This window comes from Cyprinus carpio, chromosome A3, assembly GCF_018340385.1.
Source record: "Cyprinus carpio isolate SPL01 chromosome A3, ASM1834038v1, whole genome shotgun sequence".
In the NCBI taxonomy this organism is placed as follows: Eukaryota; Metazoa; Chordata; class Actinopteri; order Cypriniformes; family Cyprinidae; genus Cyprinus; species Cyprinus carpio.
The window spans coordinates 29,820,421-29,848,375 of record NC_056574.1 but is presented as its reverse complement, the minus strand read 5'-3'; the positions used below and the strand labels follow the sequence as shown (position 1 = coordinate 29,848,375).

Here is a 27,955-nt window from a genome sequence, read left to right as displayed (position 1 = left end):
GAAACCACAGACCAGAAAATATACACAACATTAAACTTGAATTTACTAATTAATTAATGTACTTACCCTGCTGTGTTCAAGACTTGCTCCCTGTTTTCCTAGTTTTCTCTCTCTTATGCACAGTTTATTACGTACACACAAACACAGGGTAATTTTTCCTGTAACACACTCCACCTAACCACACCTTGCATCAGGTGTGCCTACCTAATGCGTCACTGAGAAACTATTCCACTTCATCAAATGTGTAACTGAGAAAAATTTAGTTTTATTAAATTCATTCAGAATTTAATTTGGGAATGTGGTTTAAATTACAAATCATTTTCTGAATTCGAACGACTTATATTTGAGGTAGGACACAGAAAACTAGAAACTAGTGACAGAAAAACAAACTCTAGCAAAACTCCTCCCCTTCATTACACAAGAGTGCACATACAGAGACTTTAATCTGCTGTATTTGCCTGAGATACACACTGACACAGAAATGAAACTGAAATTTAAACTGAAATTGTCTGCTCTATTTTCACTGTTGGGAGGCTGAACTACAACATATGAATATGGTTTATGTTTTATGGCTTATGGACTTACAACATGTGCATTGATACTGTATATACAAAATACCTCTCTATTTGACTGCCTCAGTTGTCCAAATTCTGAAAGACACCCAATTTAGAAAAAAAAAGAAAAGAAAAGTTCATTTAAATAAGGAGAGGTTCACATGTGTTCATAAAAATGTCAAATAAATCCAGACCTTACACTAGCTACATACATACTTGGATGAGTTTCAGTAATTCCACTTGTAGAAAGCTATTTGATGGCTTGTAATAGATGCTACTCTTCCACTTCTTGTGACGCCCTTTTCCTCAAAACTCCTCAGATGGTCTGGGCGCAAACCATTTCCCTTTACATGAAATACACTCCTCTCCTGAAGACAGAGAAACATCATACAGAACATATGAATGGGGTTTACCTATATAAAATATCAAATGTTGGTGACAAAGACATTTATTTTATATTTATATAAAATAAAATTTGGTGTATATACTATAAGGACAAAAATATTGGGAGACACCTCTTAATTTTTTAATTTAGGTGTTTTAATCAGACCCATTGCCAAAAATGTATAAAATCAAGCACCTAGCCATGCAGTCTGCATTTACAAACATTTGTGGAAAAAAATGGGTCATTCTATAGAGCTCAGTGAATTCAATCATGATACTCTTATAGGATGCCACCTTTGCAATAAGTCTGTTTGTAAAGATAGATATTCCATAGTCAACTGGTACAAACCCGATTGCAAAAAAGTTGGGACACTGTACAAATTGTGAGTAAAAATGGAATGGAATAATTTACAAATCTCATAAACTTATATTTTATTTACAATAGAATATAGATAACATATCAAATGTTGAAAGTGAGACATTTTCAAATGTCATGCCAAATATTGTCTCATTTTGGGTTTCATGAGAGCTACACATTCCAAAAAAGTTAAATGTACATATAAGGAACAGCTGGAGGACCAATTTGCAACTTATTAGGTCAATTGGCAACATGATTGGGTATAAAAAGAGCCTCTCAGAGTGGCAGAGTGTCTCAGAAGTCAAGATGGGCAGAGGATCACCAATTCCCCCAATGCTGCGGTGAAAAATAGTGGAGCAATATCAGAAAGGAGTTTCTCAGAGAAAAATTGCAAAGATTTTGAAGTTATCATCATCTACAGTGCATAATATCATCCAAAGATTCAGAGAATCTGGAACAATCTCTGTGTATAAGGGTCAAGGCCAGAAAATCATACTGGATGCCCGTGATCTTCGGCCCCTTAGACGGCACTGCATCACATACAGGAATGCTACTGTAATGGAAAACACAACATGGGCTCAGGAATACTTCCAGAAAACATTGTTGGTGAACACAATCCACCGTGCCATTCGCTGTTGCCGGCTAAATCTCTATAGGTCAAAAAGAAGCCATATCTAAACATGATCCAGAAGCGCAGGCGTTTTCTCTGGGCCAATTGACTCATTTAAAATTGACTGTGGCAAAGTGGAAAACTGTTCTGTGGTCAGACGAATCAAAATTTGAAGTTTTTTTTGGAAAACTGGGACGCCATGTCATCTGGACTAAAGAGGACAAGGACAACCAAAGTTGTTATCAGCACTCAGTTCAGAATCCTGCATCTCTGATGGTATGGGGTTGCATGAGTGCGTGTGGCATGGGCAGATTACACATCTGGAAAGGCACCATCAATGCTGAAAGGTATATCCAAGTTCTAGAACAACATATGCTCCCATCCAGATGTCGTCTCTTTCAGGGAGGACCTTGCATTTTCCAACATGACAATTCCCAACATGACAATGACCACATACTGCATCGATTACAACATCATGGCTGCGTAGAAGAAGGATCCGGGTACTGAAATGGCCAGCCTGCAGTCCAGATCTTTCACCCATAGAAAACATTTGGCACATCATAAAGAGGAAGATGCGACAAAAAAAGACCTAAGACAGTTGAGCAACTAGAAGCCTGTATTAGACAAGAATGGGACAACATTCCTATTTCTAAACTTGAGCAACTTGTCTCCTCAGTCCCCAGACGTTTGCAGATTGTTATAAAAAGAAGAGGGGATGCTGCACAGTGGTAAACATGACCTTGTCCCAACTTTTTTGAGATGTGTTGATGCCATGAAATTTAAAATCAACTTATTTTCCCTTAAAATAATACATTTTCTCAGTTTAAATGTCATCTGTGTTGTATTCTGAATAAGATATTGGAATTTGAAACTTCCACATCATTGCATTCTGTTTTTATTCACAATTTGTACAGTGTCCCAACTTTTTTGGAATCGGGTTTGTAATATTGGAAATTGGAAGCATTTAGGAACAGCAGTAACTCAGCCATGATGTCCATGTAAAGTCAGACAGCAGGTTTACTGAGTGCTGAGGCTCATGGTGCATAAAAGTCCCCAATGTTCTGCTGTTTCCATAGCTTGAAGAGTTCCAAACTTCCACTGGCATTAATATCAGGACAAAAACTGCGGCGGGAGCTTGATGGAATGGATTTCCATAGGTGAGCAGCTCCATGCAAGCCTCACATCACCAAGTACAATGCCAAGCATCTAATGGAGTGATGTAAACCAGTGGTTCTCAGTTCCAGTCCTCACGACTCCCACTCTGCACATTTTGTATGTATCTCTTATCACTTCAGACGTTTGTTCTATTCGACTGCAAGTAGGGTTGGGTATTGAAAATCGATTCCAATTCCGGAACCAGACATTTAAGGTCAGGAATTGGATACTTTTTGTAAAATTAAAATTTAGATTCCACCTATCTACTGTATTCCTGTGTGCGCATCTTTTCTTCATAAGTTCACCCTCTAGTTGTCCCAATCCCCTGTTAAAAACCAATGATATTTTTAATAATGTTAATAAACAAACAGCTGCCAGTATTGACGTCCATAGCATTTGTTTTCATACTATTGTAGGTAGTAATTTTTGGGTGAACTATCCCTTAAAGGAAACCCAGGTGTAATTCAAACAATTTGCTAAATTTACTCACGTGATTACGTGTCACCCAGTGGCGGAACCAGAGGGGTGTCCAGAGAATACTTTTTGTAAGCGAAAAAACAAAACAAAAATAACAAATTTATTCAGCAATTCCTTTGTTAACAGTCTCCTCTGTGTCTCTCCATATCACCGTAAGCTGCGTATGTGCTTCTGTATCATCCGGGCCACAAGGATGGGCTGTTTTCTTTCAAATCAAAGCTAAATACATAGAATTTGTTTTCTTCGCTTACAAAAAATATTCTCGTCACTTCATAACATTACGGTTGAAGCACTGATGGCAGATGGAGTATTCTGACGATGTCTTTCATACTTTTCTGGACCTTGACACTGTTATTTACTTGGCAGTCTATGGGACAGTCACAGGCCTCCCGGTTTTCATCCAAAATATCTTTAATTGTGTTACGAAGACGAACAAAGCTTTTACGGGTTTGGAACGACATGGGGGTAAGTGATTAATGACTAAATTTTCATTTTGGGGTAGAGTATCCCTTTAAGATGCTACTCTTTCATTTTCTTTGTATAATCGTACTGAAAGAAACGTTTATTTTAGCCTCGAACTCAAAGATGCGACGCGTCTGGTGTTCCGCATCACACTTTATCTCGTCCATTTCCAGCCGCACGTTAATTTTCTTACAGAGTGAAAAACATCGCAGAGCAGAGAGGACACAGACAGACAACGAGCTGACAGACACGACAGAGCAAGTCATTTTTGATAACAGGAAACAAGTCTCAGCATTCAAATTCTTTAAGCTTTATTAAGAATTTTAAACGACAAATACAGTTTTGGAGCTCTTTATTGGCGTGCCGGTTCACATGCGCGCTCCCGCTATGCCTCAGTTCAAGCAGGCAGGAGTGCATTCTATAATTACCATGAAATAAACATGAGTGCACATCAGATTCATGTTGAAAGATAGACTACAACTTTGAAATCACACTCAATGAGTGTTTCAACTGCGGAAAGACAGCAGCTTGAAAACACGGTCACAAAACCAAAAGCCATTCAGTGTACATAAACGAGAGAAAAATTTACACTAGAGAAGAGAATTTTGCAAACATACAAAATAAAAATGTATAGATATAACGTTATTATAAAAAAATGGTCTATTTCAGATAAATGCTATTCTTCTAAATGTAAAGATACCTGAAAAAAATCTACTCCGCTGTTTTCAACATAATAAATGTTTTTTGAGCAGCAAATCAGATTATTAGAATGATTTCTGAAGGATCATGTGACTGCAATAAAAAATAAAAAGATCTTCTCCAACCACTGGTTAATGAGACGATTGAAGTAAGAGAAATAAGTTACAACATTTGAAGTTATGGTAGGAGTGTATAGCTAAGGTGGGGTAATCTGAAGTAATCAGCAATCGTAGGATTTATCCATGCCTTTTTGATGCCAGGTTGGAGTTATACACAGATTTTCTGTCATGGTCTATGGACCCCCTGATTTAGCCTTGGCCACCCCCTGGCCACCCCATGTTTAAAACTCTAGCTCCTACACTGGCGTCACCTGTCATATGTATATCTACATACCTGAGTCACTCAAAGACTATTATACTTCACAACATTTACATAACAAAATACAAAAAAGGTTACAGAACAAAAAGAAACTACACAAAACAATATAGAAAACAAAAACTACTACTACTGCTAATAATAAACATAAAAAAAGTTTTACATAAAGGTATCAATTATTTATGTATAAATGTATATGTTTTAATGTGTTAAAAAAAACAGAATAATGAATGCCAAATGATTCAAATAACAAAATTCTGCAATATATTTTGATTTAGGTCTTAAAAGTGAAGTGTGCAATTTTTATCGTTAAAATTCTTTAATTTTATAACAGCTTAAAATGCATTTTTAGATTAATTTCCAAAAGAGTGCACTTATCTGGCTCTGTAGTGTTTCTAATGCTGTGTGTTTGGCTGTGGGGCTGCCTGTTTTTTGAACAATAAAAGACGGGGCAGGTCAGAAAGGGTGGTCGGTTTGTTTAGGAACCTATTTAAAACAATCATTATTCTTGCAATTACAGAAATGGCACCCTTCACTTTTAAGGTACTTGAACACTGACAGTGATTAAGATCTGTACGGAGTAGGAAAAAAAACTGATAGTAGCAGATCTTCTGTACTGATATAATCAAATTACCATCAGTTACCAATCCATTCTCCAAACCACTGACTGCAAAATCAAAAATTTTATACATCTTAAACATTATTATAATGAACTCTAATGAATATTCAAAGATATCCAGATCTCAATTGTATCTTTAAAAAACTTGTAAAAGAGAGTTGTTATTGGATACTGAAGATTTTCTTGAACTCTTCCTCGAACATTTTCTTCAGCCTGGCACCCATTCGGCCAAAAACATTGTCCTTTAGAGAGCAAGAGAACAAAATACAAAAAAATCTGTCAAAAAATCACATGTCCAAAAGTAAATAATCTCAATAATAATCATCAATTATGTCCAAGATATGCATCCACGTATAAGAAATTGGAAAACAACTAAACAAGGTCTTAATCTGTTTTTTGTTGATGTTTTTATTATGTAACGTGTTTCCGTGAATCTTACCCTATTGAACGTTCTGCAGTTGCTGAAAATGAGCTGAAAGTCTGAGACGAATGCGCGTACCGTCTGATACTCTCCACTTTCCAACTTCTGCTTTATTCTGTCCAGCCACATCGGCTGAGATATGAACTCAGAGTATCTGGGCACCTGGAAATCATTTTATTTTTGTTTTATTTATTTAAAATTTCATTTCATATCTTTCATCACTTTTATTCTAATTGTAAACTATTTTTAATTAAACCAAGGCATTAAAAGAGTAGCAAATGTAAACGACAGAGAGATGAAATAAAGAGACAATCTCACCGTTTGCCGTGGATCCTCAACAAACACCTTCTGGATGTCCTCTCTGTACACACATAACAGGAGGTAGTGGCAGTGCTAAAGATGACAAACAACACACTTATCCACAATTAGGCCCATAAATAATTGTTCTGTTTCTAAACCTGCTGAGCAGCCTATGTAGGCAGCACTTTAAGGCATCAAAGTTACTAAATGTGAGCACCTCAAATGTTTGTGGTTATCTTCTATATTAAGGTGCTGAGTTTGTGTGTGTGTGTGTGTGTGTGTGTTTACCAATCTGTATTGAGACACTGGGGCATCGAGAGCCTCTTGTTCAGACATGTTACTGGAGACACGCCACTGTTGACTGTTTCTAAACACGCAAAAGGTACAAATCCATTCCCTACAAGCAAACACACACAATACAGAATGAATGTATGACACACACACTTGCTGATTGATTTTCTATCTGTTTGTCTCTCTCTCACCCAGGTGAGTCTCCGTGTACAGCAGGCAGGTGACATTGTGAATGAAAAGCTCGTGGACACTCGTCACAACACACAAGATCTGCCTCCTCAGAGTCACAAATGTAACACTCGTCATCATTGTTCTGTGCCATCTGGTCAGAGGACGACATGACAGGATATTTTATCATTATCACAGGAATAATCAAATGCATTTTGCTGTTTTGATATAGGAATCTAACCACAACATAAAGTCATAATTTAAAAAAAAAAAAAGAAAAAAAAAAAGAAATTGTAATTTAGCATGACCATGTCTGTTTTTAATTTAGATTTTAAAAAGATTATGTTGAAATGGCGGTTGCTGCATTATGTTTTGTCAATTTAATTTGCCATTTCACGAGTGCTTTGAAGACGCTGTGCCAGTGTAACAACAGTGTCAGTGTCGTGCACGGTGTTATCATCAGCACTTCAAAATACCTGAATAATTCTAGATACCTCATTGTTGGAATTGTTTAAAAGTTTTTGACCTTATATCAGCTTATTTATATATTTACTGAAATATTCATATTAGCGTCCAGTTAAATCTGACAATACTGTGTGTTTGCTGCATGAAAATTCAGTCTGATTTTCACATCTGAACAAAATCAGCAGATGGGCTGAATAAAAACACATGTTCATTCTCTGACGGGGGTGACGATTATGGAACAGCAGAAATACAGCGGTTACCATAGTTACCCCTCTACACAAAGCAGCATTGCTAGTTGTTACAGAGGAGAAAGTCAAAAAGTTTTTAATTTTAGAATTTAAAATATAAACAGTATTTAATTTAAATATTTCCATTTACATGTATATATTTCTGCATTTTAATCTGGACTAAAGAATTGAAGAAGAATTGAAGGAGATGAGAGAAGCAGTTGTTCAAAATAGACTTGTCCTCGACCTTTTGACCTCGCAACAAGGAGGAGTTTGTAAAATGTTAGAAGTATCTTGTTGTTTCTATATTCCAAATAATTCAGAAAACATTATGAACATTGTGGACCATATGAAAGAATCCATCCCTGACCCAAAGAGGGCTGATTCCTCTTGGTTGGATTGGCTTAATGGCCTATGGGGTGGATGAGGAACATGGATTTTACACACTGTTATACCTATTGTCTTACTGATGTTGATTTTATTTCTAATAGCACCATGTGTGATGCAATGTATTAGTACTTCTATTATGCATTCTATTACAGCAATCACCACCAGAGATACTTATCAGGCGATGCTGCAAATAACCAATCCAGTACTGACCGTTGCTACAGATGATCAGCAAATTGAGATGCATATGATTACAGCAGAAGAGGTTGAATCAGATGCTGATACTATAGGAGATGATTATGTACACACATATGAGTTAACTCCTGAAGAACACAATGAATAATTAACTGGATTAATCATGTTAATCATTTTGTATTTGTTGTAATTGCATTTTACAAATATGAGTGTCTTTACTAACTGAAAGGATATGACAATATATAATCTGATGTATGAAAAAAGTGTAATGTTTATCAAGATGTTGCTCAAGACTGTTCATGATTAAGTAAGACATGTCTTCGACTGTCTTAAAGTGGCCATTGTGAGATTCTGTTCGTCCACGTGAACATCTTGTGTCTAGGGACATTGTGTCCTAAAGTTGATGTGCTAAACTTAATCCTTGCTCATATGAAATGTTTATCTGATTATTACGTAATGGGATAAGTTATGCTTGGTCAGCTTGTATTTTCCAGACGGTCTATTGTTTCACTTCTGCAAAATGCTGTATATATGTTTCACACTGGACACAATAAAGTTGAGCTTAGAATGAACTGCACTCTGTGTGTCTCATTCTTTGGTCCCGGGTACATGGTCTCCTCTGCTCAGTAGCCCAACCTGAACCAGAAATTATATCTGCGATCTCGAAGGCAAGAATATACGATTTATTCTTACAACATTACAGTCTAGAAAAGAGATATATAGATAATAGTAATAATAATAATATGATTATTATTATTAATTTATTCTCTATGGAAATTTTCATAACCCACTGGCAGGTGTTTTTGCTTTTCTAAAGCACTAATCTTAAATTTTGATATATTTCTCTGAAAGTAATGGTTAAACATTTATAATTAAAAATTTTGCTTAAGTAAATATATTTTCATATTTATATCTTGAAAGATAAATACGACATTTACGATTACATTTGATCATTTAGCAGATGTTTTTTATGCAAAGTGACTTACAAATAAGGGCAATAGAAGCAATCAAACCAACAAAAGAGCAACAATATATGTGTTGTGACAAGTCCCAGTTAGTCTAATGCAGTACATATAGCAAGTTTTTTTTTTTTTTTTTTTTTTTTTTTTTATTAAAAAGAACACAAGTTACGGAAGAGGATTAGGGCCAAGCAAAAATAAAAAAATAAAACCATATCGAGATTAAAGTCATTATATTGCGAGATTAAACTCGTTAAATTTCGAGAAAAAAAAGTCGAAATACAATCTTGAGAATAAACTCATTAAATTTCGAGAATAAAGTCATTTTGTTTCGAGAAAAAAACTCGTTAAATTTTGAGAAAAAAAAGTCGAAATACAATCTTGAGAATAAACTCATTAAATTTCGAGAATAAAGTCGTTGTGGTTCGAGAATAAAACTCATTAAATTTCGAGAAAAATAGTCTAAATAATCGTGAGAATAAACTCATTTAATTTCGAGAATAAAGTCGTTGTGTTTCGAGAAAAAAAGTCGAAATGAAATTTGGAGAATAACGCATTCGATCATTGTTAATTGTACAGCCTATATCTTTCAGTAACAAAGAAATACTATCAACTTTAGCTAATTATGACACAATAATAATTAGCACACAAACTTTAAAGTGAATTTGCAAGCAGCAAGGTCTTTTTAGAAGAAAAAATCAGTCCAATTTGCGCGATGTAGGCTACTCGCTTTTGTCCAACATGAAATGACAACCAGAGGACAAATGCAAGGTTATCGCTGGTTTCACCCAAATGCACTCTGGCACTTGGACAGCTATGATAAATTAAAACCGTACGGCATTGCCATTAATGGCGTGTAATGTAATGCGTTTATTCTCAAGTTTGTATTTCGACTTTTTTTCTCGAAATTTAACGTTTTTTTCTCGAAACACAACGACTTTATTCTCGAAATTTAACAAGTTTTTTCTCGAAACACAATGACTTTATTCTCGATATATCATGAGTTTATTCTCAAGTTTGTATTTCGACTTTTTTTCTCGAAATTTAACGAGTTTTTTTCTCGAAACACAACGACTTTATTCTCGAAATTTAATGAGTTTATTCTCAAGATTGTATTTCGACTTTTTTTTTCTCGAAATTTAACGAGTTTAATCTCGCAATATAATGACTTTAATCTCGAGATGGTTTTATTTTTTTATTATTGCTTGGCCCTAATCCTCTTCCGTAAAGTAGACAAACAGAAAAGAGATTTCAAGTGTTAGAGGGTCAAATGTAGTAAGTTGTCCAAGATTTTTTTATTTTTATTTTAACATGAGCATTATTTTCATGACCATTAAAGGGATAGTTCTATCCCTTTACTGTCCTTTAATGCACATTTCTTCCTGAATATTCTGTATTATTTTCAATGGCTGTATTTACATTGCAGATCTAGATGCCCAAATCAGATTTTTTGACTATATCTAATTTTTTTGATGACCCGCTTACACCTTTTGTTTAAAAGTGACCCATATCCGATATCTGCATTTATACTACATGACGTGGCTCAATGCATTAGACAGTGATATTAAAAGACTAAAATCTGCACACACTATTAATAATGCATACTTTGTATAGAAAATGAGTCCATAATATGAGCACAAAGAATTTAACCCTCTGGGGTCTGAGGGGGTTTTGGGGCCCTAAAGAATTTTTGACATCCTGACATTTGTGCTTTTTTCAGTATCTTAAAAACATTAATAGCTAAAGTCTGATTACACTGTATTCAGCACAAACTGTGCTACAAAATATGTGAGCATCATAAATACACGTTTGGTTTTGAGAAAACAACGTTTATTTGTGGTTAGTGAAAAAGTAAAGTTTTAAGTCACTGAAATAAGGCCATGAAACCCATACAGAACATTTGTCCACAAGACTTTTGAGAACTGGGTGTGGTAGACTAGAGTTTTTCACTCATTCACAGAAAACAATATATATTGATTTAACTTTTGTAAGATGTGTTTTGTGTTAGAAAGGCCACATGTGAGGGAGTGACAATGGCCATGAATATTTAGTGATTCACACCGGACAGACAAAGGGCCCCTCCCCTAACGGCCCATCAGTGTGACTGTGAAGCAGGTAAGAAAAAATGTGAGGACAGTAAAATAATGGGGTTTTTGATGATTTAGATTTTATTTACAACACAGTATAATCAAAATATACATAATAAAGGTGAAAGACACATTATTGAGCACACTGATCTTAACACAGAGACTAGGAACATTCACACTTTTATGCCATTCCTGGAAACAGATCTTGTTCAAACTGTTGAAACAAGCAAACCTTACCTGGTATTTCCAATCTGTTTGCTGCTTTTTCCCATGGATTCAGGGAAAAAAACAGCCCCATCATCAGTAGTCATGGAGCTTATTTTACCAAATTCATGTAGAATGTCAGCTCAATGTAGTTGAACAGCTTCTGATGTTTGTACAGCGGTCTCAGAGGAAAACAATTTGAAGTAAAGTCTATTAGCCTATTAAAAAAACATCTATTAGCATGTTGTCATGAGCAACTATATTATTACATTAGCAATCACTTAACTCTTAACTAAAATAAATAAAAAAATAAAAAAAAACTTGATTTTGTAGTCATAAACACAAGCATGCTTTGTATGTTATACAATGCAAAAACATTTTATTTGAGAAACTAAAATATTAAGCATGTTAAACATTGACATTCGCGAACAGAGTATTTCACAGTACACTGGTCTAAACATTATTAAGACTCTAACATTCATAGTGTTACAGTGTAAAACAGGGATAGGCAACGTCTGTCCTGGAGTGCCACTGTCCTGCAGAGATTAGCTCTAACCCTAATCAAACACACCTGAACAAGCTAATTGAGGTCTTCAGGATTACTAAGGCTACAGACAAGTGAGGCTTTCTTTCAGGGTTGGAGCTGAACTCTGCAGGACATCGGCTCTCAAGGACCGACGTTGCCTACCCCTGGTGTAAACACTTGTACTACTTTTATATTGTATTGTTTTATATTTTATAGAACATTAAAAAAACATCCTGGCATCCTGAGACATTTATACATTTATAATATTTCATATTAGATTAAATGAAATCAAATATATTTCACTTGATTTCATATATTTAGTTAACAATTATAGTTTGAGAAAAGTCTAATTAATGTGTACAAGTTATGTCACAATAACACAACAACAACAACTAATGCAAGTAATAAAACGACTTACTCGTCAGAAATAATCTCCTCCGCTGCTTAAGCCGCACGTTGCGTCGCGTTCTTCTTCTGAGGTAAATTCTGTCTTATTCCTCTCAGCGCATCTTGTTCCAGAAACAAAAAGTTTCATAGATGAACTTGATGAATCTTTAGGTTTTGTTTACGGAGGTGATGGGCGTTTACAGGCATCTCACGTGGATGATTACTGTATGAATAGTGCGTGCTGCACGTGGCCGTGATCACATGATCAAGAGGGCAAGACTCTTTCCATACAACATGTGAAAAGTTATATTCTGGTGTTATCAGGCTCCGTGGACAACAAAGGAATGCGACCCCGCCCCTCCCGCTCTAACGTTTCTCCCTTCCCAGCTGCCTCGGAGGAAGAAACGGCGGACTCACAGGTTGAGCAATCAGGCTTGAGTGATTTCATGCTGGCACACGTCCTTTGTGCTTCACTCTTCCCATAGCACTTTGATCTGCCAGTGTGTTTTACACTAGAGGATCAGCGCCCCTCATCTGCATTGAGCAGTGGGGTCTTTTTAGGTGGATCAGAGGAGAATGGTGTCACCAATGATTTCACATCGCTGACAGCTTCAGATTTGAATGTGCCGCTCCCCTGGGCCACGTCCATTAATTTAAATTAAATACAAAACAAAATAATTAAAATAAATAGAATGCCTCAAGAAAATTTCACAGATTTCACATCCACAGTTATGTAGCTTGCTTAACAGGCTATTGCAAAAATAAAATAAATAATAGTCTTCTAAAAAATAACAAAGCCTACTTAAACCAATTAATTTAATCATATTACTATAAGGAAAAGTATATTGCTGACTGACTGCGGCCCCAGACTTGTGCGTCTTTCTTCCAAGATCCTTCCACACACACTAAGTGCCCACTTTGACGGTGCACCAGATGCGGGAATGCTCAAAATAAAATGCGCAAATTTTAAGAGGACAGGAAAGCGCTCTTTGTTGAACTTCCACCATTGACCGCCCACTCCCACCTGCAGAAATGGTAAAAAACCCCCCTCCCGTGAGATTTACATTGGGTCCTGCGGGAGCCCAAACCCAATGCAGCCCTCTATTCTCAACTCCATTCATAACCCAGGTTATTACACTCCTGGAACTCCCCGCTGCAGATGGTGAACAGGGTCCTAATCCACTCTGCTTAGTGAGGGCTCTTAGAGTGTACTTTGAGCGCTCTAGTCTGTTTAGACAATCAGAACAGCTCTTTGTTTGCTTTGGAGGTCGCTCAAAAGGGCTGCCAGTTACGAAGCAGAGACTTTCTTGCTGTATAGTGGACGCTATAGCCTTGGTTCTTTAGGAGTCCTTAACTTAAGTGGTCCAAGACAGGGCTCGCAGAGCAGGTTGCTCTGTCTCTGCTCATTGCACAGCATGATTGGATGCATTTCCCACACTGTGTTAAATACAACAGGAGAGACTGTATGACAGGGAACACTCCGTTATTGGCGTAACCTCAGTTCTATGAGATAAGGGAACAAGCGTTGTGTCACTCGCTATGCTATAAGATGCACATAAATCGATGACTGTTGCTTCAGTCTAATGATTCTGATGAAATGGTGCTCTGAGTCGGCTCTGCCACTTCTGGTGGGCTAAAGCACAATTGGTTTGTGCAGCTACACAAACATGAACAAATCAGGCATCAATAACAGAGTAAACAGGAGTTTCCCTGTTCTGCGGTAAATACGACGCTCATTCCTTTACCTCAGGGAACCGAGGTTATGTCAGTAACCGGAGCATTTTTTCCCTTATTAAAACCCAATGTGTTCATCAGTGATTGTATATCAAGAGCAGGGACATGTTTGTGTGCACTTTTTGTGATTTCACCAGAATGAATGGAGAGCCTCCTCAACAGTTAGCAATAGATTGAAGCGTTCGTCTATGCACGAGCTGCCATCACTGATAACAGCGTCAACGAGCACGATTTCACAAGCAACACATTTCAGTGCTAGATCGCCTCATATTTAACACAAACGAACAAAATTCATACTCTGCTAGTCAACTAGAGATGTTTCATTTTTAATAGATATATCTGCCCCACGAAAGGCACAAAATCCTCATAAATCACCATAAAGTTTCCTTGCACTATACTCCAAGTGTTCTGAAGTCGTTCCATAGTTTAAAGGGGTCCTATTATGCTCTTTTACAAAGTCTTGATTTTGTTTTGGGGGTGTACTAGAACAGGCTCTTATACTAGGTTGTTTGAAAAACACATTATTTTTCACATATTTTACATTATTACAACACCTCTCTCCCCAGTCTGACATCAATGGCTTGAATAGTTCCTGTATCAAATGAAGGGCCGCCTTCTGAAATACGAATTGTGCTGTGATTGGTTGGTTGGGCCAGTGTGTGCTGTGACTGGCAGCACTCGGTGCCTGGTCGGGAAATGTCATGCCCCTTTTAGATAGCTGCGGCTGCCTGCTGCAAGCTTCATTGTTAATATTGCATCAAAATCAAATCAATTTGAGCATGATTTAAACCTGGATGATTGTAACCACTCTAAGCTCGTCTGCCTTGGGAAAGTTAGCATGTCTCTAGCATAGTGATAACACTCGTTGTCTTCTCTAGTGCAGCTCAACCAGGTCTCGTCCCATTCATCAAATTTTTTGATATCCCAAATCCCTGAAAATATGCGTTGTAGTCCAAAAGTCGTTCATTGTAGTTTTTGAAAAGTGATTTCTGTTAAATAAAATAACTCCTTTTGAATTGGACTTTGAGCTTTGTAACTTTGCAGATCTTTTTTATGCTCAAACAGCAACATTACAGACTAAATAAAGTTGAAAAACTGAAAAAGCATAATAGCATATTATCCACTAACTAGTTTATAGTAGTATTTTTATAGTAGTAATTCTACTATAATAAAAAAAAAAAAAACCTGCGCTGGTATCGGATCGGGATCGGTTAAAAAAAAAGTGGTATTGAGCCAGCTCTAATGTGCTTTTTTCCTGCTTACACGTTCGTGGACCATATCCAATCTGTGCCACATACGAGGAAAAAACAGAATTGGGTCACTTGAACCATGCAGTGTAAATGCGGCCAATATGTTTTAGATTCTAATCACAATAATACAGTATTTTTGCCACTGCATGCCTTTTTTTTTATTTTTATCAGAATAAAGTGCTACAAATATTACTATGATCCATTAATACTTACATGAATACCAAATAATTATAATAATAATAATATCTTATGTTTTTTTTTCACATTACAACAATGAGAATAAGTTGTTTTTGTGCAAACTGGTAAACTGGTGAAATTAGCAAGAATTTAGTTAATTGTCTTTAAACTAATGTCACAATGCAAAAAAAAAAAGTAATCTAAATAATCTTAGCTTTCTTTAAGCAGAAAATTATATATATATACTGTATATATACAACTAATGATATACACTAATATGAGGCTGTTAAGAACTAAAAAAAAGTTAGTATCAGAAAGTAGTATTAGTATCAAGTTAATATCATTAATTTTTATCATGACTTATGATTAAACGTATCAGGTAGACATGTTTCTTACCAGGTCTTCCTTTTTAATGCTGCAATTCTGACAGTCACACAGAGGTAAATGTTCGCACAGGATTTTTTTCTAAAAATGACATTAAACAAACAAACAAATAATTAAATAAATGTTATTTTTCTTTTTTTCAACATACTATGTTCTCACCCATTTTTTCAACATACTATGTTCTCACCTACCTTGATTAAAAAGTTGAGCATTTTTCCATGGCACAGAATATCTTTCTTCCAGTGCCCATCTGTGAGAGTCGGTTCCTGCTTTACAAATTCCTCCGGAGAGAACCATTTTTCCTCAGTACGTATACACTTCCCAAATATCCCTGCAACAGAACATAAACATGAACATTTTCCTCTCAAACCTTCAACACAGCCAACACAAACTGCATTCTGAGTTCTGCACACAAATCAGTGCAATAACATACCTGTTGCAAACCTGTATTTGTATAAAGTCCCAGTAAGTGAAACACAGGTGACTGGTAAAGAAGGAGCCTGGAAAACAGACAGATCTGCCACGTCTTCTTCTTCCTCCTCAACTCTGCCTCTAATCTCTGTTCGTCCTCCTCTCCATCCCTGTTCCTGGAAATTTTCAGCATCACTTTCTTCCACCGAACTGGAGCTTGTTTCAGAGTCTTGAGGAATAAAACACATTGCTGCGTTCAGACAGACAGCAGAGAGCATGTGAATGAGCGTGGATGATCGTTACTCACCTTCACTGGAGCTCTCAGATGAACTGACAGTAAACAGCTTATTCATGTTCTGCAGGAATAAACAAAGTCACTTAATAAATGTTACAAGAAAAACAGAGGAAAAACAAAACCGGACAGTGCACATAGAGAGACAAAGTACTTTTTGGACACATGTTCTCTTTCTTCTCTCCATCGGTGGACACTGAAGATGCTCCTCCTGAAAAAAATGAGAAAGGAAGTGATCACACATGTATATGAATAGGTCTGCTGTATTTAATGTAACTACAAATTTATATCATACGTTGTAAAAAATAAAGGGTCGATAAAAAAGATGTGCTGTACTTCTGAGGCTCTGTATTAGAAGCACATTCCTGCTATAGGCTATAAGTTGCTAGAGGTTTACAATCAACTATTTTTTAAACAGGAAAAGGTGCAGTTTTCTTTCAAAACAGCGGTGGGTGTACCGATTAAGTAATCAAATAAAAATGCCACTAAAATGTTAATTTGTGCATGCTTATTGGACTTAAATACTGTACACACCCGCATATATATATATATATATATATAGTACATTAGGGCAGTAAAAATGAAATATTAGCCAATAAATACAACAACCAATAATTATTTATATCTTAAAGTGTATATATACTGTATATGAAGAGAATATATATATATATATATATATATATATATATATATATATATATATATATATATATATATATATATATATATACATACACACACACACATATATATAACTATTTACCTCAATGAGTTTCATAAGTGGTGTGTTTCTGCAGCAGATGCTGAGTTTCCAGTTTTTGCACTTTTCCTTACCCGCAAACTTTTCAAAATCATTTAGGGTGAACCAGTGTCCTTGAGACAAAATACACTTTTCCCCTACAGGAGACAAGGATAGGATGCATTGAGCAAATATTATAAACTCATACTCTAATAAAATGAAGAGAAATTATAGCAAAAACTCAATGATGGTGAACCTCTGGGCATTTTGTCCCGACAGAGAGTGCCTTCTTTATCCCCACAGGTTACAGGCAGATGCGTTTTATAAATAGGCCACTTCCAAATCTCCTGCTTGTCTCCTTTCTTCACAAGAGATGCTGAGAAAGAGAGAGAACACAACACATATCAGGAGAGAGTGAAAATACTGGAACAGGACATCATGACAACAGGAAACACATTGTTACTCACTGAGATACTATTATAGTTTTTATTAATATTTTGATTTTTTTTTAATTTTAGTTAAAAATTTTGTAATTTTGTTAGTTTCATTTTTTATATAGTTTTATTAAAGGAATAAAAACATCACAATTATCCACATGACTCCAGTCTATCAATTAATGTCTTGTGAAGTGAAAAGCTGTGTGTTTTTAAGAACCAAATCCATGATTAAGACGTTTTTAACTTCAAAATGTTACTTCCAGCTAAAAGTCCTCTATCCACAATATTGCTTTCCCAGTGAAAAGTCATCTCGTCTAAATCAGGAGAATAATATGCACAGATCAAGCGTTGATCAGCTGTTTGGATTTTCATTTTGCCGGCACCCATTCACTGCAGAGGAAACATTGGTGAGCAAATGATGTAATGCTAAATTTCTCCAAATCTGTTCTGATGAAGAAACAAACACATCTACATCCTGGATGGCCTGAATGTGAGTAAATTTTCAGAAAATTTTCAGCCAAACTTTCCTTTAAATCTTATTTCAGTTTCTGCTATATTAGTACATCAAGTAGAACTAAACTAAAATAAGAAATGTTTCCTCTGCAACTATCTGAAATAAAATGTTTTTTAAATTTCATAGTATTTTAGTTAAGGTTTACTTTATTGTGAGTAAAAATCTGTTCTTATGGTTTCAGTGTATATTTAACTGTATCCCTGATGAGAACTTAGGCCTGCTTTAGTTCAGGGACTCACAGAATGGGGGTTGTTTGCCTGGTTTCTTCCGACTGGGTGTAGAAGCAGAGGAAAGATCAGGATCAACATTTTCCTCCGTACTTCTATCATCTTTACTTCTCTTTCTTTTGTAGTTCTTCTCCTTCCCTTTCTCTGCCTTTCCTTCACTCTTTTCCTCCTCTGCTGGTGTCTCAACATCTGGACGTTTCTCATCAAATTTGAAAGTGCCTGGTACAAAGAAAAAAATAAAACAATACTGTATATATATATATATATATGAATGCATTCTTGCTCTATCATAGCATAGTAATGCAGCGTGAGCCTCTAGATAACATAACATAAAGCTGATAATAGTGGAAACCACCGACCGTCCAGCAGACTGTTTCTGAGCGTGCGTAGCGTTGGGTAGAGCTGCAGGATATGGTCTTCAAACACACAGCGCCAGAACTGATGCATGTACTGTGGTTTATTTTTCTCCACCCAGTCCAGAACCTCATAGATGCCCTTCTCCTTCTGCTCACGAGAACGCATCTTTTTCACATTCTACAGACAAAAACAGAGAGGAAGACATAAATGAATGGAAGTACAGTATGATCAGATGACTTACGCCTAAATTTCTACATTCCTAAATTTGCACAATTTCTTTTTTTTTTTTACTTTCTATTCATCAAATAGAAAAAAAAAACAAAGAAAAATTGCATCACTGTTTCCACAAAAAATATTAAACAGCACAAATGTTTTCAGCATTGATAATAAAAATAAATGTTTCTTGAGCAGCAAATCATCATATCAGAATGATTTCTGAAGGATCATGTGACACTGAAGACTGGAATAATGATGCTGAAAATTCAGATTTACCATCACAGAAATAAATTACATTTATTAATAATAATAATAAATATATATAATCTTATAGATTCAATTGTAAACACTATGCTTTGGCAATACATTGTAACAAATGTCATGCCAATAAAATATTAAATGAATTGAATTAGAGACGAGAGAGAGAGAGAGAGAGAGAGAGAGAGAGAGAGAGAGAGAGAGAGAGAGAGAGATGTAAGGTGGTTGTATGTAAGGTGGTTGTGTTGTGTTTCTACATCAAAAAGTTTCTCCGGAACCAGATCGTGGTCGCGCAGCTGAGTGAGGAGTCTGTGCGGTTGCTCGATGCACGAAATCTCCGTCTTTTTCCGGTGGAGAAAAAACAGCAACTCTTCAGTGGTTCTCGTTAGAAAGTTCAAGGGCTCCATTAATTCGACCTATAGTGCGACACGAAATCATTTCAGCGACTTTACAGCAGCATGCGCATTAATGCAATGCAACAGATACAGTTCTGTGTTCAATAACATAATTATAAAGCGATGTCTCACACTTGTGCCCAACTGAATAGACCACAAATGATACGTACAAACGTTTTGCTGGCGTCGATTAACAATAATACAGCTATTTAATATACAGTTGCATATTTGACTCTTGCATACCTGACAACGGCCGAGATGTCTGGAATATTGTAACTTTCTGTACTTGACAGGAAGAGTACTCAAACAGAAAGAGTTATTTCCGAATCTCCCGCCTGAGTGTCACAGTCTGGTTTATAAAGCGAGAAGTACGCGGAAGTGATGTAGAGAAAGCGAATGTTAACCTGTTACAGGGCTGGAGTTCCGCTAACCGGATCTTCTGAAAGATTTTTTTTTGTTTTAGGGTGACCATATGCGCCGTTCATACGGGACACGTCCCGTCCAGGATTTTAATATTGCCTAAAACATCCAGGTTTTGGCTGTTTGCAGGTCGATCGTTGTGCGACATTGATGAGAGCTAGAGAGCAGAGCAGACGGCTCCTTATGCTTTAGGACCGGAGTCACCAACCCGTCGATCGCGGTCGACAAGTCGATCTTGGAAGCATTTTAAGTCGATCGCGAAGAGTTTTCAAAATCAGAGAAAAAAAACAATATTTTTATTCATTATTATTTATTAATTTAAAATGTGAGCCTATTGTGTGTAGTAAATGGTGTCTAGGGGAGGGAGATTGGTATATCTGTCCAATCAAATAGCCTATAGTTTACATATAATGTCTGTAAAACAACCGCTTTCTTACTTTCGCCTGGCACCGCAGCGCGAGCCTCCGCTGACTGCGCGCGCACCTCCCCAAACAGACGAGGCATTTATTCTTGACGCAACTGTTTTAGACTGAAAACCAGACCATACAACTGATTTAGACGCGCAAACTGGGTGCTTTTGTGATGAGATGTACTTATATCCGTCTGGTCGGGCAGATTCGGCTCAAAGTCATCTTCGGATGCGGAGGCGCGCGATGTTACAATGACGTCATTTTTGCCGCGGACGCGTCGAGTATAAACAAGGTTTTACAGTTCAGCCACTTCACACTACTACGCTCACTTCAAGCTAACGATATGCAAGCAAGCTAACGAAACGATGGCTAAGGCACAACCGGCACAACGGAAAAAGCAAAAAACTTATAATTTTCATGTAGAATGAGAACATGATGTTCTATTCACCATAGTTAAGGACAAAACAATTTGCCTGATTTCCATTTTGAAGTGTTTGAAATATGTTTTAAAAGGGAAAGTGAAACAGTACATTATTGGCTTAGGCCTGTAATTGACTGATTATTGTGTTTATATATGAGTAATAAGCCTGTGGAAATACTTAACAATGTTATATTGCTGTTGAAAATGTTGAATTATAGTTGACAGTTTGTATAGTTATATACTATTTGTGTAAATAAATAAATATTTTGCTAGTGACTAACAGGCAAAAAAGAATGTCAAAGTAGAACTTACATTGTGGCCTCGTTTTTTCATAATTTTTTGCAAGTGGTAGATCTTGGTTTACATTTGGACTTTGGATGTGATCTTAGGCTTGAAAAGGTTGGTGACCACTGCTTTAGGATCGCTCTCGCACCTTTGCTGTCTTTTTTTTTTTTTTTTTTTTTTTGGGCAGTGACGCTTCAAGTCAAACGAACGAACAAACACGTGCGCATATTTGCATCGCTTTGATTGTTCCCTGTAAATCTCCCTTCTCACGCGCGGCCCCACGATTGGTCGATTATGTATAATACCTGCGTGTTATTGGTCAAACTGCTTTGGATGTTTTAGGCAATATTAAAATCCTATTTAAACCTATTCAAATAATTCAATATAAAGATCGGATTTAAAGCAACGAATCGAACATCACCACAGTCGAACCACCCCATTTGAGACCAGATTGTTCGAAAATTATATTCGTTTATATAGGTTTATATAGTTACAATACAGGTTAGTTTATATTGTTTTGGTTTTTGGTTCATATGCCACATATGTTATTATTAGTGCATTTTATAATAACAGTTCATATGATGTAATATATTAAATCATTCTATACATATATACACTATGACAATAAAATTCACTTTAGAATAATTGTATATATATATATATACATATACATACATATACATATACATACACATACATATACATATACATACATATACATATATTTACATACATCACAGCCGCTGGCTGTGATTTATGTATATGGTTAAACGTGAAATATAATTAGTTTTGGGTAAATGTAATGAGCAGTCTTTAAATGCAGCTGTCACTTCTGAAAATTTGTAGTGTGTATGTGGCCACAGGTCCTCTTAGCAACATGAAAATTAAAGCCTTTATTCAAATTGACAATAGATTATATTCCTTGTATAATCAATGAAGCTGTCAGTCTTTTCGTTGCAAGCTAATTGGTTCTACATTCTCACAATCGAAGTTGACTACACTGTAGTGAATCTCTTATTTACGTCTACACTTTAGTGCTTTTCACACTGCGCTTAACCCTGGGTTATCATAGTTTTAAACACTGCTTTTAACTCTGGCGAAAGAAATGTTTTACACTGGGTTAGAACCACTTTTTAAACAGGGTTATGAAACCCTGCTCCAGAGAAGGGTAAGTGTCGCTTTCGCATTGCTAACCCTGCGTTCTGGTGTCAAAATTATACAATGTGAAATAACACTGTGTTAGAATGTTACGACTAGATGCTTATCAACCAAATACATGCCTCATATTCACATGCTTTGGACAATCACAGAAACACCACGTATAAACAGTTGTTTTGTCAAAAGGTGATGGAAAATATATGAATTGGAGTGAAGAAAGCTTAATTTTTACCTTTACAGACTGAAAAGTCAATTCACCGTAAAAAATAAAAAAAAATAAAAATAAAACCTCGGTTACGTATGTAACCCTCGTTCCCTGGAGGAGGAAATGGAGACGTCACGTCGGTAATGACCGACGAATTGGGATCTCGCCAGAGAGACCAATCCACTTTGAGTGTAACTAAACGAGCCAATGCACATTTATTAGCAATTATTATAGCACATTTTTAGCAATTATTGCATCCAGCTGCCGCTGATCACAGTGTGAATATAAGAGGCAGCAGGTGCACCACATTAATTCATGCTTTCGTTGAGGAGCCGAACCGGTGACTGAGCACATTCCTCGGTGAGGCATGCTGTTTGACTGACCAAATCCAACTCTATACCGCGAAAAGAGATCCTTTGCATTGGCATGAGTTTGCTTTTTTCCTAGTTGACCCAAAGACCCAATGGGCTGAGGTGGCTGAGCACCAGGTCCCTGTGTGCGCTCAACTTAGGGTGACCATATGATGTGTTATTCGGTCTGACGTCCCGTCCAGGATTTTAATATTGCCTAAAACATCCAGGTTTTGGCTGTTTGCAGGTCGATCGTTGTGCGACATTCATGAGAGCTAGAGAGCAGAGCAGACGGCTCCTTATGCTTTAGGATCGCTCTCGCCCCTTGGCTGTCTTTTTTTTTTTTTTTTTTTGGGCAGTGACGCTTCAAGTCAAACGAACGAACAAACACGTGTGCATATTTGCATCGCTTTGATTGTTCCCTGTAAATCTCCCTTCTCACGCGCGGCCCCACGATTGGTCGATTATGTATAATACCTGCGTGTTATTGGTCAAACTGCTTTGGATGTTTTAGGCAATATTAAAATACTGGCCGGGACGTGTCCCGTATGAACGGCGCATATGGTCACCCTAGCTCAACTTATCACAAGACTGTGCGAGTGTGACCCAGTCATCGAGATGAGAATGTGCACCCCTTGTTCTCTCAAAGGAACAAGGGCTGCCTCTATGACTTTGGTGAAGACACGAGGCGACAGGGACTGTACTGATTTAAATCTAGACTCAAAACTCATCTGTTTAGCTGTGCATTTATTGAATGAGCACTGTGCGATGTCCGAACTGATTGCACTGTATTTTACGTATTCACTGTATTTTATGTAAAATCATTTTCTATTTTTAACTGTTTTAAATTCATTTTAAATAAGTCAATTTTTAAATAATTTCCAAAGTTTTGAAATTGCTTGTTTTATTTTTGTTATTATTTTTCTTCATCATTATTTTACTTTCTTTTATGTAAAGCACTTTGAATTACCATTGTGTACGAAATGTGCTATATAAATAAACTTGCCTTGCCTTGATATGCCTTACCCTCAAACACGAAACGCAGGAATGGCCTGTGCCACGGAAGGATCGAGACATGAATGTACGCGTCCTTCAGGTCGATCGCTGCAAACCAATCTTGGGGACGGATGCACTCGAAAATGCATTTCTGTGTCAACATCTTGAATGGCTTGTGAAGCGCATGTTTTAAAACTTGCAGATCCAAGATTGGTCATAACTCACCGCCTTTCTTGGGCACAATGAAGTAAGGGCTGTAAAACCCTGACCTCATATTGGCTGGAGTGACTGCCTCTATCACGCCCTTTGCCAGCAGGAGTGTGATTTCTGCACGCAAAACAGGGGCATCGACAGCCTTGACTAAAGTGAACTGGATGCCCCTGAACTTGGGGGGATGCCGGGCGAACTGAATCGCATAGCCGAGTCTGATGGTCTGCAGTAGCCACAGAGCACTAACCAGGCTCCGGGAGACCGTGCCAGAGGAACCAATGGAGCCACTGACGTACCCACGGTGGGGCAGCATGGTGGAACACAGGGACTCGACCCGAGGCCTGTGACAGCAGAGGGTGGAGTCTGGGTGTAAAGTGTAACACTCACCTGATTCCTCCGTGTGCGGCCGAAAACACAGGGTCCCAGTTTGAGGCTTGTGACAGCCCGGCGGGTGATGACATGAAGCAGGGACTTGAATGCTACCGCCCTTACCTAGTTCTATTACTGGGCAGGAAGGGTGCTCTTGGACAACCCACTGCTGTCCGCTGGCGAGAGAGGAGGAGGGAAGTGACACAGTGATGCACAGTTCACAACTCTCCTACTCTTGAGACCCAGAGACTGAGGAAACCGCTCTTTTATCGTTTAAGTTTTGGGTACCACTGGCTACTGGGCCAGCGGCGGAACAAAAACAAAATGAAACAAAAGATTCTTTACCCATCTCTGGGTCGCCCGTCTCAGGGCCTCTTGCACTTGCGCTTACTGCCAGGTTTGGTGGGGGCCTGGACGGGCTGGGCATCCTGCCTGTGACCGGCTCCACGACACTGCTTGTGCTGCTGCTGCAAGGGAGTGGGGGCAGCCGAAAGGGGGCGCCCACGGTGACGAGCAGGCTGAGGGGCTGCAGCCGGGTTAAAGCAGCAGGTTTCCTTCCATGTCAGTCAGCCACAGATAGCGTTCCTGGACCACTAGCGTGAACATTGCATGAACTAGAGACTGTGTGGTCACCTTCATTGCTCGAAGCGCGAGGTCCGTCACAGTACCCAGTTCAGGCAGAACTGTCAGGTCGTGGCCACACTCATGCTGGGGGGGCTCTGAGAACCAGCGCGATTCCACATGAGCCCAACATTCTCAGCGGCCCGGGAAAGTATAGCTGTCATCTCTGGGTCTGTCTCAGACAATGCTGTCACACCCGAAGGGGGCAACGCAGCCGGGTCGTCATCCCAGGAGAAAGCAAGCTCGTCCTCTGATGCATCTGGTCTCGAGGGGGCGAACCGAAGGAAACGGCCGGCTCCCTCCACAGTTTAGAAGGGCCGGCTGCGGAGTGTTTGAGGGATGACAAACTCCCTCTGGGGAAGCAGTCACCGTGAGTCTTTCAAGCAACTCCGAGATGGTCATGTCCCCACAAAAAGAACATGCACCATCCACAAACAATGCCCAGACACGTTGACAGCGATCGTGAGCATCCCGAGGTGCCAGAGAGTGACTGAACCCAGAAACGCATGGATGATAAGACATCTTTAAAAAGACGCAATCACCCGTGTTGCTCTTTTAGAGAAATGCTCTTTTGTGCTGAAGCACGCAAGGGAGCTTGCCACCGCACACTCCTGGTGTGGCTGTCTGCACGAAGATGATTTTCTGTTCTCGCCGTGTGACCATGACCGCTGCCATGCCATAACGCCAGCACTCGCTGGCTCTCTGCTTTGCAACACCAAAGTAGAGAGCAGTAGTGATGCACTACCGCTCGGCTCCGAAGTGAAAGGATGAATGACTGTGGTGCACCTGCTGCCTCTTATACTCACGCTGTGATCAGCAGCAGCTGTATGCAATAATCACATGCCAATGTGCATTGGCTTGTTTAGTTACACTCGAAGTGGATTGGTCTCTCTGGCGAGATCCCAATTCATCAGTCATCACCGACGTGACGTCGAGAGTGACCCATTGAAAGGGAACAATTTGTCAAGTCAACTTAAAAATTTTTATTTTGCTATCTTAATTTTTTGTTTTGGTGTGATTCAGTTGTTTCATCTTGCGTTTTTGTGTTGAAACAACAGTCATACTAGTTCAATCACTTTCAGATTAGTCGAGGGCCAATAAACTTTTCTTGTAGTCTTACGGGTTTGGAACAACATGAGGGGACATGAGTTTTTTTTTTGTTTTTTTTTTGTGAACTATCCCTTTATGCAAAGAAAAAAAAAACAAAACAAAAAAAAGTATCATAAGAGCACCATAAATGTTTCTGTGCACTACAGTATATTCCAAGTGTTCTGAAGATATAAATAGTTTAATTTTATTTGAACAACAGTACCTCACAGAAAGCTCTTCTCTTTGCTGCAGCAGTCACAATATTCTCCATTTAGCATTAAAACAGCATGTCACATTCAGTTTTGACAGACAGCACAATAAAATACTCTAATGTCCCATTATTGTGCTTTGCTCATACGACTCAGATCAGTTTTTTTTTCTTCTTTTTTTTCATAACAGTGTGAACAGCACAAATCACATAGAATCTTTACTTTTCCATTCTGATTTGGGGCACTTTTACAGTGGGTATAGAGAAACAATCACCCACTTTAAAATAATCACATTTTGTTGCTCTGCAGTCTGAAATAAAGATGGACACAGTTTTGTTTTATCCAACTTACAACATCCAAGTGAAAGATATAACACCAAAAAAAATTTCCCACTCTTCTTTGCAGAACTGCTCAAAGTTCAGATCAATTTGATGGTAATCGTTTGTGGACTCCAGTCTTCAAGTCATTCCACAGATTTTCAGTGGGGTTTAAGTCTGGGCTCTGACTAGGCCATGCAAGAACATTCACCTTTTTCATCTTCAACCACTGTGTGCTCAGTTTTGGGTCATTGTCCTGTTGGAAGGTAAACCTTTTTCCCATTGACAACTTTCTGGCAGAGGGCAGAAGATTTTCCTCAAGAATTCGACACCCCATCCATTTTTCCTTCTATCCTGACAAGTGCTCCAGTCCCTGCTGCAGAGAAACTCCCCATAACAGGATATCACCACCTCCCTGCTTTACTGGAGGAATGCTGTTATTTGGATGGTGAGCTGTACTGGATTTCCACCAGACATGTTGTTTGGTGTTGAGGCCAAATAAATCCATTTTAGTCTCATCTGCCTCAGAATCGTCAAGGTTTTGGCAAACCTCAGTCGTGACTGCATGTGACCTTTCTTGAGGAGAGGCTTTTTTTTCTTGCAGCCCTCCCACACAAGCCATATTTGTGGAGAATTTGTGATATTAATATCACATACACACAATGACCACTCTTTGTCATAAATTCCTGCAACTGCTTCAGAGTTGCTGTAGGCCTCTTGGTCGCCTCTCTGACCGGTTTTCTTCTAAGTCTTTAATTCAGTTTGGAGCGACGTCCTGATCCAGGGAGGGTCTGTGTTGTACTAAATACTGTCCACTTGGTAATAATAGATTTCACTGTGACTCTAGGTACACTCTCAGAAAAAAAAAGGTACAAAAGCTGTCACTGGGTGGTACCTTTTCAAAAGGTACACTTTTGTACCTTTTAGATACTATGTAGACTTCAGGTACTAATATGTACCTTTAAGGTACCAATATGGACTTTTGAAAAGGTACCATTCCAGTGACAGCTTTTGTACCTTTTTTCTGAGTGTATTAATTTGAATTTAATGTTTTGCCACAATTAATTTTTTTATAAATCGAGGGATCACGATTTTGAATAGAAATATAAGCAAATGTTAGATATTTTGACAATATGCCAATGTTAACAATAAAGAGAAAAGAATGATCCAACCGCATGTTGGGGCAGGTGATTA

At 37.9% G+C, this 27,955-nt stretch overlaps 1 protein-coding gene across 3 annotated transcripts; it reads right to left on the bottom strand.

Moving 5' to 3' along the window:
- Positions 1-272: 272 nt before the first annotated feature.
- LOC109045356 (nuclear body protein SP140-like protein) lies at positions 273-21,410 on the bottom strand. 3 transcript variants are annotated; one of them, XR_006155290.1, is made up of 18 exons: positions 21,265-21,410; positions 19,564-19,722; positions 18,835-19,009; positions 18,488-18,694; positions 17,554-17,673; positions 17,322-17,455; positions 16,713-16,769; positions 16,574-16,622; positions 16,289-16,495; positions 16,047-16,186; positions 15,868-15,936; positions 6,897-7,027; positions 6,703-6,811; positions 6,433-6,507; positions 6,133-6,276; positions 5,866-5,935; positions 771-922; positions 273-650 (listed from the first exon to the last, which is right to left on the bottom strand). XR_006155290.1 is itself a non-coding variant. In XM_042728872.1 (16 exons), the coding sequence occupies exons 1-16, from the start codon at positions 21,283-21,285 to the stop codon at positions 5,855-5,857; spliced, it is 1,878 nt and encodes a 625-aa protein (XP_042584806.1). In that variant the 5' UTR covers positions 21,286-21,410; the 3' UTR covers positions 4,285-5,854. The 3 variants fall into 3 exon arrangements, 1 of the variants encoding a protein (XP_042584806.1); XR_006155291.1 differs by lacking the exon at positions 21,265-21,410 and adding an exon at positions 19,945-20,935 and having other exon boundaries at positions 275-650; XM_042728872.1 differs by lacking the exons at positions 273-650; positions 771-922 and having other exon boundaries at positions 4,285-5,935.
- Between the last annotated feature and the right edge of the window lie 6,545 nt (positions 21,411-27,955).